Raw genomic sequence first — 18,910 nt, forward strand, 5'->3', positions numbered from 1 at the left:
CCTCTTACATTATGATAAAGCACAGTACATCCATTCCAAATAATCATGGATAAAAACACAATCAAACGCTTATGACTATTATGGTTCCACTGTGGTATGTTACATAAAAGGCAAACAAATGGAGAGAAGGGTCCATCTCCTGAGGACCTACCGGTTGACCAGGGGCACCATCTTGTCCTGGGGGACCTTGGGGGCCAAACGAGCTAGAGAGTCCTGTACCAACAACGGCAGGACCTGGGGCCCCGGGGAGTCCAGGAGGGCCAGGCAAACCAGGCAGTCCCTACCACCCCAGAGAATTCACAGAGAATACATCACGAATCATGACTATTGCATACTTCATTTTAGTAAATTCAACTCCTCTCCTCCCCCTGCAACTGTTCTCCCAGTTTGTTGGTGCAAAAAATAATGTACAATTCTCAGTCAATTTAGTCAAATAAAAATAAATAAATGAATACATTTTTGTCAGAGTAAACTGCTGACGGACATCCATGAAAACTAGTTTGTAATAGTTCCAGCTTGACATCAGCTAAGTAAATCAAGGCCTTTCCAAATTCCTTCAAATGCATTTCACAGCTCAAGTCGGGTTCCAATTTGAGGTAGGATGCTGTGCGCTCCTTGAGTTGGATGTTTTGTCAGGCGAATACATAAAACAATCTGTACTGAGTTTGGGTTGTTTATACTGGTGTTGTGGAGCCCTAACAAAGCTCCGGGATGAAGTTTCCCCTAGGTGCAGATCTAGGATCAGCTTCCCTTCCCCCAATCCTAATCTTAACCATTAGTTGGGAAAATGCAAAAAAATTACTCAAGACCAGCATCTAGGGGCAAATTGACCCTACACCCCTAACAACTGCACCTGAACCAGTGTAGGATGACAAGGCAATCTATGGCCCTTTTGCTTATCGAGTGGAGCCCAAATAAGAAAAGTGGACCTACCCGAAGAGTCTCCAAGTCAGGGAACCCAGAGCCTTCCATGTCCACAAAGGTCTGAAACAAAGAAGGTGAAATATCTCACACGTCATAGAAGTCATGTGCTCCACAACTACAGTAGCTCTCCTGACCCCTTCTTCCCATCTGAAATAATTTAGCTAAAATATGATTTGTTGATCTCAACTGACAATTTTTGGTATCAACAACCCTGTTGTGTTGGTTTCAGTGTCCTTTGCTAGCTGCAAGTGGTTGTAGAAAATACATAACTAGAACTTTGGCTGAAATGACTGAGGTAAATGTGGACTCACCGGCCGGTTGTGACTGGATGGCGCTGGGAGTCCTGGGGGTCCGGGAGGTCCACTGGGGCCCGGCTGGCCCTCACCACGGTCACCCTGTGGAGCATACACACATGAATGATTGACTGCATTAGTAATTAGCTAGTAATTGGGGACAAATAAACTTGTATTGAATAACCTAGCCATGGGCTGCACACCGAATGGCAGCCTATTCCCTTCATAGTGCACTACTTTTGACTAGAGCCCAAGGGAATAGGGTGCAATTTGAGACACAAACAAGGGGTACAATCTCAATATGGTCATGTGTTTATTTACACAAGATCTAAAGCAGCGTTCGAAATGTTTCAATCAATAAGTCTTCTTTGACTTTTTCTGAACTGGATTGATCCCCCACTCACGCTGACACTGGTCTTTGACTCATTGGGGAGGGCAGTCCACAGATAACAGACTGAAACTGACGACTGCTGGATAATGCCTAGCCTGGTCCCAGATCTGCTTGTGTTTTCTTGCTAACTCCATTGTGCAGTGTGTTGCCAAACGACCATAAGAGTTGGTTATACAGCACAAAAAGATCTGGGACCAGGCTACATTATGCCAGCTCCTCAATTCAACAATGTCATGACATGACAGCATTTAGTACCTTCTCTCCTTTGAGCCCGGAGTCTCCTGGAGTTCCAGGGAAGCCTGGCGGTCCAACAAGGCCCTGGGTAAGAGACAGAGCAGAGAGCTGACTAGTATCTTGAGAAATACAAGTACTGGCACTTAAAGATGCTACACCTAAGCTGTGTTTGAATACCCATAATAACATACTGTATACTACATACTTAACGAGTATATACTACATACTATTAGTTCAATTTTAGTATACTGTAAACGAGCGGTATCCCTTCAGTTGAGCGTACTAGCGCTTCGACTGTCTACCGGAAGTTGATGCTGTTGCTATGCAACCTCTTGCTAGCTTGTTAGCATAACAAATAACTAGCTAGACATCTTAGGATTTCGTTCCTAAATTCAAATCTGGAGTGCCAGAGTGCGCTCGTAAATTCAGAGCATTGTCTGTTTGTCAGTTCGTAAATTCAGAACGTTTCGCTTTCGGAGCATTCATACCGCACACTGGACGCTCTGGCGTTGTCACAACGTCAACGGAAGGTGGCGCCTCTCCCCGTGCGGGTAGCGCTCGGCGGTCGTCGCCGGCCTACTAGCTGCCACCGATCCTCTTTTCATTTTCTTTTGGTTAGGTCTCGTTTAGGTGTGCACCTGTATTGTGTTAGTTCATTAGTGGGGAGGTTATTTAGTCTTTCTGTTTAGGTTTGGGTATTGTGCGTGATTGTTCTTTGTCTGGTTTGTTAGGTTGGGGTTTAGGCATTTTTCCTCTGCCTTTTTGTGTATTTAAGGCTGCGAGTTTTTGGGCTTGTTCTGTACTTTGTATTTTGCCCTGCCTTACCTGTTTTTGGCAGTGTTGGATTATTGCCTATTAAACCTGTGTTCACGGACCTCAATCTCCTGCGCCTGACTTCACCCCTCCTGCTGCTTTGAGTTCCCTGACAGGCGTAGGGTTGAACAGAGCGTTCTGACCTCACAACATCAGACAAGCACCCAAGCTAACTGGCTAGCTACTGTACTTCCAGATACAAATGAGAGAACACCTCACTCTGACTATTTTACTCACCCTAGCAGAGCTGGTTAAGCTGTTTTCATGTTATCCAGAGCGTTAGTGACTAACTGTGCTGCTGGCAAAAATGTAATTCCGCTTTTTTGCAGATGTTTATTGATACCGGCCATATTCAATGGGAGTGGAGCGTTCGTAAATTCATCAGTTATTCTGCGCTCTGGCACACTCAGACGAGAGTGCTCTGAAATCGGAGTTAATAGCCAGAATTAACAATTTCCATTGAGAACGCACGACTATACCACTTAGCTAACCTAAAAATGACGTGAATAATCAAGTCAATATATATATATATATATATATATGCTAGTTAGTTAGCATATAGTTAATATACTGGCAAGTTCGACAATGTATTAGTAGCCAACTAACATACACATACTGCTGTAATGATATGCTCTGTGGTTCGTAAGGATAGCGTAGCTAACAAATTGTCATGTAACTTATTTTAAAAGTCGTTAATTTATTACATTGCTTAACATTTTCTTAACATTTGTCATAATTAGTTAAAGCAATGAATTTGTATACGCTCTCGTTGGACATCGGATGCATATTTTCCTCCATTTTCTTCAAATCTGAAAACCTTGTGAAGCCACGCCCATTTTCTGAATAATTGCATTACGGGCTCTAAAAGCACAGAAATAGTGTCCACTGCTTGTATACTTTGCATTTTGGCGAATTTAGTATGATATCCGGGGACTTTTGGCTTACTAACTAAACCCAGCAAAAAAAGAAAAGTCCTCTCACTGTCAACTGCGTTTATTTTCAGCAAACGTAATATGTGTAAATATTTGTATGAACATAACAATATTCAACAACTGAGAAATAAACTGAACAAGTTCCACAGACATGTGACTAACAGAAATGTAATAATGTGTCCCTGAACAAAGGGGGGGTCAAAATCAAAAGTAACAGTAAGTATCTGGTGTGGCCACCAGCTACATTAAGTACTGCAGCGCATCTCCTTCTCATGGACTGCACCAGATTGGCCAGTTCTTGCTGTGAGATGTTACCCCAGTCTTCCACCACGGCACCTGTTCCCGGACATTTCTGGGGGAATGGCCCTAGCCCTCACCCTCCGAACCAACAGGTCCCAGACGTGCTCAATGGGATTGAGATCCGGGCATTCGCAGGACATGGCAGAACACTGACATTCCTGACTTGCAGGGATTCACGCACCGCACTAGCAGTATGGCTGGTGGCATTGTCATGCTGGAGTTTCATGTCAGGATGAGCCTGCAGGAAGGGTACCACATGAGGGATGAGGAAGTCTGATGGAGGGATTGTGCGTTCCTGGTGTATCTCGGGCAGTTGTTGTTGCCATCCTGTACCTGTCCCGCAGGTGTGATGTTCGGATGTACCGATCCTGTGCAGGTGTTGTTACACGTGGTCTGCCACTGCGAGGACAATCAGCTGTCCGTCCTGTCTCCCTGTAGCGCTGTCTTAGGCGTCTCACAGTACGGACATTGCAATTTATTGCCCTGGCCACATCTGCAGTCCTCATGTGTCCTTGCAGCATGCCTAAGGCACGTTCACGCAGATGAGCAGGGACCCTGGGCATTTATCTTTTGGTGTTTTTCAGAGTCAGTAGAAAGGCCTCTTTAGTGTCCTACGTTTTCATAACTGTGACCTTAATTGCCTACCGTCTGTAAGCTGTTAGTGTCTTAACGACCGTTCCACAGGTGCATGTTCATTAATTGTTTATGGTTCATTGAACAAGCATGGGAAACAGTGTTTAAACCCTTTACAATGAAGATCTGTGAAGCTATTTGGATTTTTACGAATTATCTTTGAAAGACAGGGTCCTGAAATTTTTTATTTTTTTGCTGAGTTTATATCCATACTATGACTAATAAGCATACTACATACTCAATTTACATTACAATAGTACGGTTAGTGTGGTTAGTATGAGTATTCGAACACAGCTCTAGAATTTCTCCCCTAAGTGTAAGCTAGGTGAATTGTAATAGCACTAGGCTTCATTCAAAACCAATCTCCCCCTCCACTGCATCACATTTTCCTGTAATATGGCGGAGACTCGTGCTTGAGCCTTTTACTTTCGGTTTTGATAGCTTCAACCAGCAGTAAAAACAGTATTTTCTGTTATTGAAAATACATTTCATAGCGATTTAGATGGGACAATGATTCCCTACACTATTCAGTGCTTGTTTTCTAACAAAATAGAAATTGAGCGAACAGTGTAGGATTTTAGCGACCAGGAAATGAGAGCGATTTCTACATTGGTCACTTATCCACTAGATAACACAAGCCACAAAGTCAAAACAGCTTTCCCATTTTGACAACAGAAGCCGCTCTGGTGGTAGAAATCAATAAGTGAATATCACAGCTAATCACAACACTGGCAGGTAAGTAACACTGTGAAACACTATCATTCCACTATTACTGCAGATATATTATTGACATTTTATGAAATTACAATGCAAAAATTCAAAATAAATCCTATGTGTAGCACCTTTAAGGCAAACCATTATCACTGCACAACTAGTTATCCATTACATGTTAATGTTCAAATTACATTGATTAATTTGTCAACTTACTTGAGATCCATCTTCACCAGGATCACCCTGTGAAGAGGAGGAAAATTAAACAAAATTAAAAGTATGGTCTACGACACTGATCAAAAAGGAAAGGATTTAAAACTTGAAGACACGACAGGTTAATTGCAACCACTGTTGACCACCGTTTTATCTCCAGGTGATCTCTCGTTAAACCATCAATACGCACTAAGATCACCCGCTCAGGTCGTACAGGTTATATGAATGGAAAACTCATGGTAGTACACGCATTACTTTATATTTTCCAATTTATGCAATCAATTAATTACAACTTGTCTAATAAAGTATGGCTATTTATTATCAAGAAGGGAAAATAAAATATCCTGGTCTAAGATGTGTCACTAAATAATTAAGTTCTGCCTGTTAGTTGCAATTGGTTATAAACGCTAAGCACTATTCTAGGTAGAAGTTGTCCATAGGCACAGATATAGGATTACCCATAAGGCTTAAATCATCCTACTGTGGCTACGTTCCGATTCTCAATACTTCTCCCAAAGTGTCCACTTGCACACTCCCTCTAATGGATTTAACAATGGTTGAAACTCCATCGAGCCAATGTTTACCCCAATCCAATGCTTTTAAATCCATGACGGGGAGTGTGCAAGTGCAGTGGGATAAATATGGAGAATCAGATCACGGCTGACTGAATAACTTTTTATTGATTGCCCTCTGCTGGTATGGAGGTGGAAGGGCAGGGCAGGCAACTCACAGGCTCTCCGTCGGCTCCTGCGGGTCCCTCAGGGCCTGCGGGTCCCGGAGTTCCAGCTGGTCCTCTGGGACCTGCAACCGTCTGAATCACGGAGCTGTCACCACGTGATACCACCTCAGCCACGGGCCCCGGGGAGCCTGGTGGTCCAGGGGGACCAGCAGGGCCGGGGTCGCCCTTCGACCCAGGGTATCCGAAGCCTGCTTTTCCCTACGGAGACAATAGGACATTCAAAAAGTTATACATCTTTATTGTTTCCAAAGAATACCGTCTTGGTATGGAGATGGGAAAGCATTATGTTAGCTTCAGGAACAACCATTTAAAAAATAAAACTGGTTGTGTTGTTCATAACAATATGGGTACAGTAATTAGTACATCATGCTACACATACCAGATGTAAATGTGACTTTAAATAAAGAGAATAAAGAAGATGATAATGGTGGGAGTTGTCATAATTTGTCGCCGTTCAGGAGGTGAACTAATTTCAACATTCAGTCACTTCATCTTGATCAAAATGCATTGACTGATCATAATGAGGCTATATCAAAAGGTATGGAAGATACCGATAATAAAATACAAAAGACCAGCACATGAACAAGACAATTGGAGTGCCATTCATTATTATGTGGTTATTTGGACCACAGGTTAAGAAGTAGTGTACACACACATCCAGTAACTTGCAGGTGCAGGGTACAAAAAGTAAAGTCAGAAATACTTGTATTTTATTTAACCTTTATTTAACTAGGCAAGTCAGTTAAGAACACATTCTTATTTACAATGACGGCCTACACCGGCCAAACCAATTGTGCACCGCCCTATGGAACTCCCAATCACGGCCGGTTGTGATACAGCCTGGATTAGAACCAGGGTGTCTGTAGTGACGCCTCTAGCACTGAGATGCAGTGCCTTAGACCGCTGCGCCACTCGGGAGCCCAAAGATAGATAAATAAAAAAAGCCCGACACCTGCTTTCTGTTGAATGCCCGTGCAGTTTTATTATGCAACGTTTCGACCTTAAGGTCTTCGTCCAGACAATAAATAATAAACCTGAGGGAGCATTCAACAGTATTTGGGACCACAACAAGGTGGCAATAATAGATCATTTGAACATACCTTAATTCCCTTTTCTCCAGGCACTCCCTGCAGGAAAAAACACAAAAGAACATTTTAGTATCTACATATGTATATGACCAAACAATTTTGGTGTGTTTGAAAGCAATAGCATGTATGGGTGTAGGCTTCACCTGGTCCCTATATGAGTTCTTTCAAAAAGCATCCTTCCACACTAGCAAGTGTTGTGACATTGAGCATTGAGATTAAGTGGTTAAGAAATAACACATACACTGAGTATACCAAACATTAAGAACACCATCCTAGTATTGTTTTTTTTTGCCCTTAGAAAAGCCTCAATTCATTGGGGAATGGACTCTACAAGGTGTCGAAAGTGTTCCACAAGGATGCTGTCCCATGTTGACTCCAATGCTTCCCACAGTTGTGTCAAGTTGCCTGGATGTCCATTGGGTGGTGAACCATTTTTGATACTCATGTAAAAAAACAGGAGCGTTGCAGTTCTTGACACAAACCAGTGCGCCTGGCACCTACTACCATATCCCATTCAAAGGCACTAAAATATTTTGTCCTGCCCACATGCACAAACACATACACAAACCATGTCTCAATTGTCTCAAGGCTTAAAAATCCTTCTTTAACCTCTACAGGATCAGTGTCCTCCCCACTGTATGGTTGAGCTAACATAGGCTAACGTGATTAGCATGAGGTTGTAAGTAACAAAACATTTTCGCAGGACATAAACATATATGATATGGGCAGAAAGCTTAAATTCTTGTTAAACTAAATGGGCAGAAAGCTTAAATTCTTGTTAAACTAAATGGGCAGAAAGCTTAAATTCTTGTTAAAACTTCTTAAGGCTAGGGGCCACTATTTTCACGTCTGGATGAAATGTGTGCCCAAAGTAAACTGCCTGCTACTCAGGCCCAAAAGCTAGGATATGCATATAATTGGTAGATACGGATAGAAAACACTCTAAAGTTTCTAAAACTATTACAATTATGTCTGTGAGTATAACAGAACTTATTTGGCAGGCGAAACCCCGAGGACAAACCATCCAGGAATTTTGTTTTTTGAGGTCACTGTCTTTTCAATTGGATTTCTATGGGGAACTAGATTTATGAGGTACCTGGTGGCAGTTCTTATGGCTTCCACTAGATGTTAACAGTCTTTAGAAATTGTTTGATGTTTTTTCTTTTAGAAATGAAGAAGTAGCCCTTTCCTTTCTGAGTGTAGAGCCAAGTGGACTGTTTTGTTTGGGGCGCTTGACCTGGAGCTCGCTTCACTTTCATTTTATCAACTATTGAACACAGTTTATTCCGTCTTAAATTTGATTGATTATTTACATTTTAAAATACCTAAAGTTGGATTAGTAAAGTTGTTTGAAATGTTTGGATCAAGTTTACAGGTAACTTATTAGATACATTGTAGTCATGCTGGGCGAGTTGGAACTGGTGTATTTTCTGAATCAAACACGCCAAATAAATTGACATTTTAGGGATATAACGACAGAATTTATCGAACAAAAGGACCATTTGTGATGTTTAATGGACATATTGGAGTGCCAATAGAAGAAGATCTTCAAAGGTAAGGCATGAATTATATCGTTATTTCTGACTTTTGTGTTGTGCCTGGCGGGTTAAAATCTGATTTTCATGTGTTGGTATGCTGGGCGCTGTCCTCAGATAAAAACAGACCATAAAAACATTATGGTGTGTTCAAGATGACAGACCAAAATAGACATTTTGAACACACCATAATGTTTTTTCATTGAAGTTTAAGACCAACAATGTTGTTTCATGGAATTTTAATTGGTACACTGTATGAATGTGTCATCTATTTTGATTGTTTAAAATTATTCAATACATCTGCACCTTCTCTCCATGTGCCCCTCCTCGTGTGCCCGACTCAGACCCAGAATCTCCCTTTGGACCAAAAGGACCCCTGTCTCCTTTCTCTCCTCTGTCGCCCTTCTCTCCTCTAGATCCACCTGGGCCTTGAAAACAAAAGAAAGATAGAGAAATAGAAAGGCAAAAGTTATTACCTCCTGAAAATAAATGTTTAAAAAATGATGAACGGTTGCATCCTTATCCTAAACCAACATTTCCTTCCCCACTTTACCGGCAGGAAATGGCTTTCTCGTTTGTTGGCCAGAGCATCCTTGTGTCCTGACTACCGGCTGTAATTTATAGGTTGTCGAGAAGCCTTGGAGGATATGGTCATAAGCTTCTGGACAGAGTTAAAATTCCACAACTGCATGCACATCGTTTCCCATCATCTTTCCTGGTAAATCCATGTTTGGCCTAGTCCTCATCCCATCAAGCAACTATAGATATCCCAAAACCTACAAATGATGTGTATCAAGTGTCAACTATGACTTTTTCAACACAAAGCAAAGAGACATCAATTGATTTGCAACGTAGTAAAACAGTTGAAGATGACACCTTATAGTTTGGGGGACAGGTAATGAAGCATCTCTAAAAATAAGTTCAACCCACAGTGCCGATCACTTACAAGTCCAGATACATATGCAATCCATTGCATGCCAATGCAACATGCAGAGTCTTGCATATCCTACAGTCCAGAGTGAGAGCATCCAACTCCGACACTTTGTGGGTGCATCTCAAGTGACTTCCTCTCCGTGTGCCTTTTCTTCCATCTCCACTTATGTGGAGATAAAAGCAAATTCCTGGTAAATGTTGTGTTCGAGACCACCTAAAGCGAGACTGATTCAAGACCAAGACCGGAGCAAATCGAGCCCGAGTCAAGACCAAGACCGGAGGGGGAAAAAGGGGTCCGAGACCGAGTCAAGATCGAGACTGGGAGGGGGGAAAGGGGTTCGAGACCGAGTCAAGATTGAGACCAGAAAAATGCGAGTCCAATTCAAGAAAATGATTGTAATTTTACCAAATCACCACCATAATAAGAGTTCAAAATGTCCAGTATTTCTGTGTTCATATTTCAGAACAACATATGGATTCTTTAGACATTCAGATAGAATAAATGCATGCTGAGGGAAAATAGAGCCACTCTACAAATTATTACTAATCCAAACACAGTGGGGAACAATGGGCCTTCAGAGAAGGGTTAAAGATTTATAAAATAATTATAATAATAATAATGATTATATTATATTATTTTCAAATATGTTCTGATTTAATCTCTTCAGTTTTAGTTGGAAAGGGTTAACACTGAAGACCAGCAAAAATACTTTCAAGTACTACTTAAGTAGTTTGTTGTGGTATCTGTACTTTGCTTTGTTTTTACATTCTTTACTCCACTACATTCCTAAACAAAATAATGTACTTTTTACTCCTTACATTTTCCCTGACACTCAAAAGTATTAGTTACATTTTGAATGCTTAGCAGGACAGGAAAATGGTCTAATTCACACACTTATCAAGAGAATACCCGGTCATCCCTACTGCCTCTGATCTGGTAGACTCACTAAACACAAATGCTTCGTTTATAAATTATGTCTGAGTGTAGAAGTGTGCCCCTGCCTATCCGTAATTTTTTATTTATTTTTTAATCGAGAAATGTTTGCCGTCTGGTTTGCTTAATATAAGGAATTTGAAATTATTTATACTTTAACTTTTGATACTTAAGTACATTTTAGTGATTACATTTATTTTGATACTATAGTACATTTAAAACCAAATACTTTTAGACTTACTCAATAAGTATTTTACTGGGTGACTTCCACTTTTACTCGAGTCATTTTCTTTTAAGGTATCTTTACTTTTACTCAAGTATGACAATTGGGTACTTTTTGCACCACTGGATAAATCTAGCCAGCTGAGGCAGCCATTGGTTAGGCCATCAAAAGCTAGATAAAGGTATCTGCCATTCAACAGTATTAGGGCAAAATTTTGTAGTTGTTGTTAGCCATCTCTTTGAAAATAACTTACGTGTGAAACATTGTTGCATTTAAAGTGGAACTGACAGCATTTTAGCAACATGAAATCTTATTAAAATCTGTTCATATACACCCCTGGAAAGAATATGACACTTAAAAAAAAAATCTGACAAGCGACCACTTAGATATGGTCGTTTTCATGAATTCTTACAATGTTAGGGAATTACGTATACTAAGGCATTTGTGAAAATTCAATAGCAATATAGAGTGCGAATGCGGCAGTGTGTTTGGACAATTAATAGACACTGCAGTAAATAAAACCAAATAAAAACATCCGTCTTGTCCAGGACCAATCAGCCAATCAGAGCTACAGTAGACCTTTATACAAACAAGCCATTTGCCACACGGGGCTGCCAACATTCACTTTGAACTGGACTGTGTGTTTACAGGCAGTTACAACAGTGCGACTTTAGATCATTAATACGCATTAGCCAAAAGCTACAATCGATTTTTGCTAATAAAATACATTTCTGCAAATATGTAAACACCACGGGAGTCCTCTTACATTTGGGAACTTTACAGTCATATTGATCAAACAACCATGAAAAGGTAGGCTCTCCCTCAGTTATACACATCAACAACAACAAGATCAACAACTAATGCTAGCAAGAGCAAGACGAGCTCAAATCTAGCTAAGAAACATTCGATAAACACCATCAAACTTTTTCATCTAGTTGGCCGTCAAAATTGCACTGATAAACGATGGGCTATTGAAGCCTACTCGTCCTTCTGTAGCTTGCCTGCCAACGCATGCTTGCCCCAACCAAGCACTCAAGCTAACTGGCTAAAGTTGGCTAGCTAGATACTTCCAGACACAAATGAGAGAACACCTCTCTGTAAATCTATGGCAGAAACCAAGGGGCTTGATTTTTCAAGCTCTCCCGGTAGATTTTGCGGTGAAGTAGTGTCCCCCCCATTTTACTCGCCGTAGCAGAGCTGGTTAGGCTATTTACATGTTAGAGACGAGCGTGCTTGGAAATTGGAGTAGATAGCCAGAGTGAATTTGTGGATGCAAGAGATATGCTAAGTGTATAACATTCATTCAAGTTGTTGCTAGCTAACCAAATGACACCTGCATCTCTAGCTGTGTATAGTCACTGAAAATCGATATGAGGGAAAAAAGTCAGTCACTCACCCAATCACTTTAAAAAAAATTATGAGACAAGGAGAGGCAGCTATTTCCGATGGCGACCTGTAATTCCGGGCAGAAACCCACCTGCTTTGAGCCTTACCTGTTTAGTTAAATATAAATATATACAATTGAAGTCGGAAGTTTAAATACACTTAGGTTGGAGTCATTAAAACTTGTTTTTCAACCACTCCAAAGATTTCTTGTTAACAAACTATAATTTTGGCAAGTCGGTTAGGACATCTACTTTGTGCATGACACAAGTAATTTTTCCAGCAATTGTTTGCAAACAGATTATTTCACTTATAATTCACTATATCACAATTCCAGTGGGTCAGAGGTTTACATACACTAAGTTGACTGTGCCTTTAAACAGCTTGGAAAATTCCAGAAATTGATGTCTTGGCTTTAGAAGCTTCTGATAGGCTAATTGACATCATTTGAGTCAATCGGAGGTGTACCTGTGGATGTATTTCAAGTTCTACCTTCAAACTCAGTGCCTTTTTGCTTGACATTATGGGAAAATCTAAAGAAATCAGCCAAGACCTCAGAAAAGAAATTGTAGGCCTCCACAAGCCTGGTTCATCCTTGGAAGCAATTTCCAAACGCCTGAAGGTACCACGTTCATCTGTACAAACAATAGTATGTAAGTATAAACACCATGGGACCACGCAGCCGTCATACCGCTCAGGAAGGAGACGCGTTCTGTCTCCTAGAGATGAACGTACTTTGGTGCGAAAAGTGCAAATCAATCCCAGAACAACAGCAAAGGACCTTGTGCAGATGCTGGAGGAAACAGGTACAAATGTATCTATATCCACAGTAAAATGAGTCCTAGCTCAACATAACCTGAAAGGCCGCTCAGCAAGGAAGAAGCCACTGCTCCAAAACAGCCATAAAAAAGCCTGACTAAAAGCCAGGTTTGCAACTGCACATGGGGACAAAGATTGTACTTTTTGGAGAAATGTCCTCTGGTCTGATGAAACAAAAATAGAACTGTTTGGCCATAATGACCATTGTTATGTTTGGAGGAAAAAGGGAGAGGCTTGCAAGCCGAAGAACACCATCCCAACCGTGAAGCACGGGGGTGGCAGCATCATGTTGTGGGGGTGCTTTGCTGCAGGAGGGACTGGTGCACTTCACAAAATAGGTGCAATCATGAGGAAGGGAAATTATGTGGATATATTAAAGCTTGGTCACAAATGGGTCTTCCAATTGGACAATGACCCCAAGCATACTTCCAAAGTTGTGGAAAAATGGCTTAAGAACAACAAAGTTGTCACAGTATCCACAGAAAATGGTGCCCCTCCTCGGCCGGGCGGCGCTCGCCGGTCGCCGTCGCCGGTCTACTAGCTGCCACCGATCTATGTTCTGTGTTCGTTGTGTTTTGTCTGTTTAAGTCCGCACCTGTTTCCGTTTCTGTAATTAGTAGGGGGGGTATTTAGTTTGTTCCTTGTGGTTTGTGTTTTGTGCGGGATTGTTTATTCGTCAGCGGGCAGGTCTGTGAACGTTTTGTGTTTTTTGCACATTTTTCCCGAGCGGATTCTCGCTAGAGGAATGTTATATTTGCCAGGCTGCGCCCCGTGCGTATCTTTGTTTTCTCGGGGTTAACTGTGTTCCCATGTGGTCTCTGGGCACACCCTATGCCCTTTTGTTACGCCGAGTGGTTTTATCGGTGAAATAAATATACCGTTCTACGGCACAACTGGACTACGTCTCCTGCGTTTGACTCTGCCTTTTCCTCCTGCTTTACGGAATCGTGACAGAATCCCGCACCAAATAAAATATGGAGTCAGCAGGAGCGGAAGCACCGTCAGTGGCCGAACAGGTGTCACAGCACTCCAACCTCCTCCACCGCCTGGGCTCAGCGATGGACCAAGTGCTGGCCAGATTGGAGAACTGGGAGAGAGGGGCTTCAATCACCAGACCAGCTCCGGTTCCTCAGCCGGCGCCTCTACAAACCCCACCTGAAGCGGGCGCGAGCGGCATCCGGATTACGCCACCGAGGGAGTTTGACGGGACAGCTACGGGATGTAAGGGGTTTTTACTACAGATTGAACTCTACCTGGCGACCGTTCGCTCCTCTCCCTCCGACAAAGAAAAGGTGAGCACCCTCGTCTCTTGTCTTACGGGTAGAGCCCTGGAATGGGCCAACGCGGTTTGGGATGGCCCAGACTCGGCTCGGGGTGACTACCCGGAGTTCACCCGCCGCTTCCGGGCGGTATTCGATCATCCCCCAGAGGGCAGGGCGGCGGGTGAGCGATTGTTTCACTTAAGACAGGGGACGAGGAGCGCTCAGGACTTCGCCCTGGAGTACAGGACTTTCGCCGCGGGGTCGGGGTGGAATGAGCGGGCCCTGATGGATTCTTATCGCTGCAGTCTCCGAGAGGATGTCCGCCGGGAGCTGGCCTGCAGGGACCACGCCATCACACTGGACCAGCTGGTGGATTTATCCATCAGACTGGACAACCTGCTGGCTGCCCGGGGACGTTCCAGTCGGGGCCTGTTCGTTCCACCTCCCAGCCCTCCTGCTCCACAGCCCATGGAGATAGGAGGAGCTGCATCAAGGAGGACCGGGGGGAGGGGCCTCTCCTGCACCCACTGCGGGCGCAGAGGACACACTGCGGACCGGTGCTGGAGGGATCCCCCGGGAGTTCGGATGGCAGGCAGAGCACTTCATCGACCCCCCAGGTGAGTCAGCACCAGCCACACCCAGAGCCCCCTGTCGACCATCTGTACATTTCAGTTTGTTTTCCTGATTTTTCCCCTCACTTCCAGTATAAGGCACTAGTCGATTCAGGTGCAGCTGGGAGTTTTATGGACCGTGGGGTCGCTAAAAGGTTAGGGATTCCCCTGGTTCAGCTGGACCACCCCTTCCCTGTGCACGCCTTAGACAGTCGACCACTAGGGTCCGGCCAAGTGGGGGAGGCTACTGTACCACTGGTTATGGCGACGTGGGGGGGTCATGTGTGTGGAACGTATCAGCCTCTTCCTCATTGACTCCCCGGCGTTTCCAGTGGTACTGGGTATCCCCTGGCTAGCCACTCACAACCCTCAGATTTCGTGGGGACAGAGGGCTCTTAAGGGGTGGTCGAGGGAGTGCTCAGGTAGATGTATAGGAGTTTCCATCGGTGCAACTACGGTGGAGAGTCCAGACCAAGTCTCTACTGTGCACATTCCCTCTGAATATGCCGATTTGGCTATCGCCTTCAGTAAGACGAAGGCGACCCAATTATCACCCCATCGACAGGGGGATTGTGCGATAAACCTCCAGGCTGACGCGTCCTTCCTAAAAGCCACGTGTATCCTCTGTCTCAGGAGGAGACAGTGGCTATGGAAACATATGTCGCTGAGTCCTTGAGACAGGGATACATTCGGCCATCTAAATCCCCTGTCTCCTCGAGCTTCTTTTTTGTGAAGAAGAAGGAGGGGGGTCTGCGCCCGTGCATTGACTATAGAGGTCTAAATTCGATCACAGTGGGGTTCAGTTACCCGCTACCTCTCATTGCTACGGCGGTGGAGTCATTTCACGGGACGTGCTTCTTCACCAAACTAGATCTCAGGAGCGCGTATAACCTGGTGCGTATCCGAGAGGGAGAAGAGTGGAAAACCGCATTTAGTACCACATCTGGCCATAATGAGTACCTCGTCATGCCGTATGGGTTGAAAAATGCTCCCGCTGTCTTCCAATCCTTTGTGGACGAGGTTCTCAGAGACATGCTCGGACAGGGTGTGGTGGTGTACATCGATGACATTCTGATCTACTCCGCCACACGCGCCGCACATGTGGCTCTGGTGCGCAAAGTGCTTGGGCGGCTGCTGGAGCATAACCTATACGTCAAGGCTGAGAAATGTGAGTTCTCCAAACGAGCAGTCTCTTTCCTGGGATATCGCATTTCCACCACAGGGGTGGTGATGGAATGTGATCACGTTACGGCCGTGCGTAATTGGCTGACCCCTACCACGGTGAAGGAGGTGCAGCGGTTCTTGGGGTTCGCCAATTATTACCGGAGGTTTATCCGGGGTTTTGGTCAGGTGGCAGCTCCCATTACCTCACTGATGAAGGGGGGTCCGGTGCGACTGCGTTGGTCGGCAGAGGCGGACAGAGCCTTCCGTCGTCTGAAGGTTCTGTTTACCGACGCTCCGGTGCTGGCGCATCCGGATCCCTCTTTGCCATTCATAGTAGAGGTGGACGCGTCCGAGGCTGGGGTCGGAGCAGTGCTGTCGCAGCGCTCGGGCGCTCCTCCGAAGCTCCGCCCCTGTGTATTATTTTCTAAGAAGCTGAGTCCGGCGGAGCGCAACTATGACGTGGGGGACAGGGAGTTGTTGGCCGTGGTCAAAGCTTTGACAGTGTGGAGACATTGGCTTGAGGGGGCACGTCACCCTTTTCTCATCTGGACCGACCACCATAACCTGGAGTACATCCGAGCAGCGAGGAGACTTAATCCTCGTCAGGCCAGGTGGGCCATGTTCTTTACGAGGTTCCAATTCACCCTTTCCTACATTCCGGGGTCTCGGAACCGGAAGGCCGACGCACTGTCGCGTCTCTACGACTCCGAGGAGCGGACCATCGATCCGACTCCCATACTCCCGGCGTCCTGTCTAGTGGCACCGGTGGTATGGGAGGTGGATGCGGACATCGAGCGGGCGGTTCAGGCAGAACCCACTCCCCCTCAATGTCCCGCGGGTCTGAAGTTCGTTCCGCTTGGTGTTCGCGATCGCCTGATCCGATGGGCTCACACTCTACCCTCCTCGGGTCATCCTGGAGTGGAACGGACAGTGCGAAGCCTGAAAGGAAAGTACTGGTGGCCCACCTTGGCTGAGGATGTAAGACACTATGTCTCTTCCTGTTCGGTGTGCGCCCAGTGCAAGGCTCCTAGGCACCTGTCTCGGGGGAAATTACAGCCCCTCCCCGTTCCACAACGACCTTGGTCTCACCTCTCGGTGGATTTCCTTACGGATCTCCCGCCATCTCAGAGGAACACTACCATCCTGGTTGTTGTGGATCGGTTCTCGAAGTCCTGCCGTCTGCTCCCATTACCCGGTCTTCCTACGGCCCTACAGACCGCGGAGGCCCTATTCACCCATGTCTTCCGGCACTACGGGGTGCCCGAGGACATCGTATCTGACCGAGGTCTCCAGTTTACTTCCAGGGTGTGGAGGTCGTTTATGGAGAGGCTGGGGGTCTCGGTCAGCCTGACCTCGGGTTTTCACCCCGAGAGTAATGGGCAGGTTGAGCGCATTAACCAGGATGTGGGCAGGTTCCTGCGGTCGTATTGCCAGGACCGGCCAGGCGAGTGGGCGAGGTTCGTGCCATGGGCCGAGATGGCCCAGAACTCTCAGCGCCACTCCTCTACTAACCTGTCACCTTTCCAGGTAGTGTTAGGTTATCAGCCGGTCCTGGTGCCCTGGCAGTAGAGCCAGACGGAGGCTCCTGCGGTGGAGGAATGGATACAGCGCTCTCAAGAGACCTGGAGGGCTGTCCAGGAATGCCTGAGGCGAGCGATAGGTCGACAGAAAGAGAGCGCTGACCGCCACCGCAGTGAGGCTCCCGTTTATAATCCGGGGGACAGAGTCTGGCTCTCGACCCAGAACCTGCCCCTCTGCCTGCCCTGCCGGAAGCTGGGTCCGCGGTTTGTGGGGCCGTTCAAAGTCCTTAGGAGAATAAACGAGGTGTGTTATAGGTTGCAACTCCCATCATACTACCGTATTAACCACTCTGGGCTAGGCGGGACGAATTCGTCCCACCTACGCACAGCCAGTGTAATCCAGTGGCGTGATTTTCAAATACCTTAAAAATCCTATTACTTCAATTTCTCAAACATATGACTATTTTACAGCAATTTAAAGACAAGACTCTCGTTAATCTAACCACACTGTCCGATTTCAAAAAGGCTTTACAACGAAAGCAAAACATTAGATTATGTCAGCAGAGTACCCAGCCAGAAATAATCAGACACCCATTTTTCAAGCTAGCATATAATGTCACAAAAACCCAGAAGACAGCTAAATGCAGCACTAACCTTTGATGATCTTCATCAGATGACAACCCTAGGACATTATGTTATACAATACATGCATGTTTTGTTCAATCAAGTTCATATTTATATCAAAAAACAGCTTTTTACATTAGCATGTGACGTTCAGAACTAGCATATCCCCCGCAAACTTCCGGGGAATTTACTAACAATTTACTAAATTACTCACGATAAACGTTCACAAAAAGCAGAACAATTATTTTAAGAATTATAGATACAGAACTCCTCTATGCACTCGATATGTCCGATTTTAAAATAGCTTTTTGGTGAAAGCACATTTTGCAATATTCTAAGTACATAGCCCAGCCATCACGGGCTAGCTATTTAGACACCCGGCAAGTTTAGCCTTCACCAAAATCAGATTTACTATAACAAAAATGTTATTACCTTTGTTGTCTTCGTCAGAATGCACTCCCAGTACTTCTACTTCAATAACAAATGTTGGTTTGGTCCCAAATAATCCATTGTTATATCCGAATAGCGGCGTTTTGTTTGTGCGTTCCAGAAACTATCCGAAATGGTAAATCAGGGTCGTGCGCATGGCGCAATTCGTGACAAAAAATGTCTAAATATTCCATTACCGTAC

General features: G+C 44.7%; 1 protein-coding gene across 3 annotated transcripts in view; it reads right to left on the minus strand.

Annotated features, from left to right (window-relative positions):
• The window catches only part of LOC106581675 (collagen alpha-1(XVIII) chain), a 210,717-nt gene that overhangs the window by 51,419 nt on the left and 140,388 nt on the right, over positions 1–18,910 (minus strand). For all 3 annotated transcript variants that reach the window (XM_014163884.2, XM_014163883.2, XM_014163882.2), the window contains 8 exons: positions 9,113–9,234; positions 7,284–7,310; positions 6,175–6,381; positions 5,448–5,474; positions 1,864–1,926; positions 1,236–1,319; positions 934–984; positions 152–280 (listed from right to left, as the gene is read on the minus strand). In XM_014163884.2, coding sequence (XP_014019359.1) covers positions 152–280; positions 934–984; positions 1,236–1,319; positions 1,864–1,926; positions 5,448–5,474; positions 6,175–6,381; positions 7,284–7,310; positions 9,113–9,234 — 710 coding nt within the window. The remainder of the gene's footprint in view (positions 1–151; positions 281–933; positions 985–1,235; positions 1,320–1,863; positions 1,927–5,447; positions 5,475–6,174; positions 6,382–7,283; positions 7,311–9,112; positions 9,235–18,910) is intronic.

The sequence above is a fragment of the Salmo salar genome, chromosome ssa21, assembly GCF_905237065.1.
Source record: "Salmo salar chromosome ssa21, Ssal_v3.1, whole genome shotgun sequence".
NCBI classification, from domain to species: domain Eukaryota; kingdom Metazoa; phylum Chordata; class Actinopteri; order Salmoniformes; family Salmonidae; genus Salmo; species Salmo salar.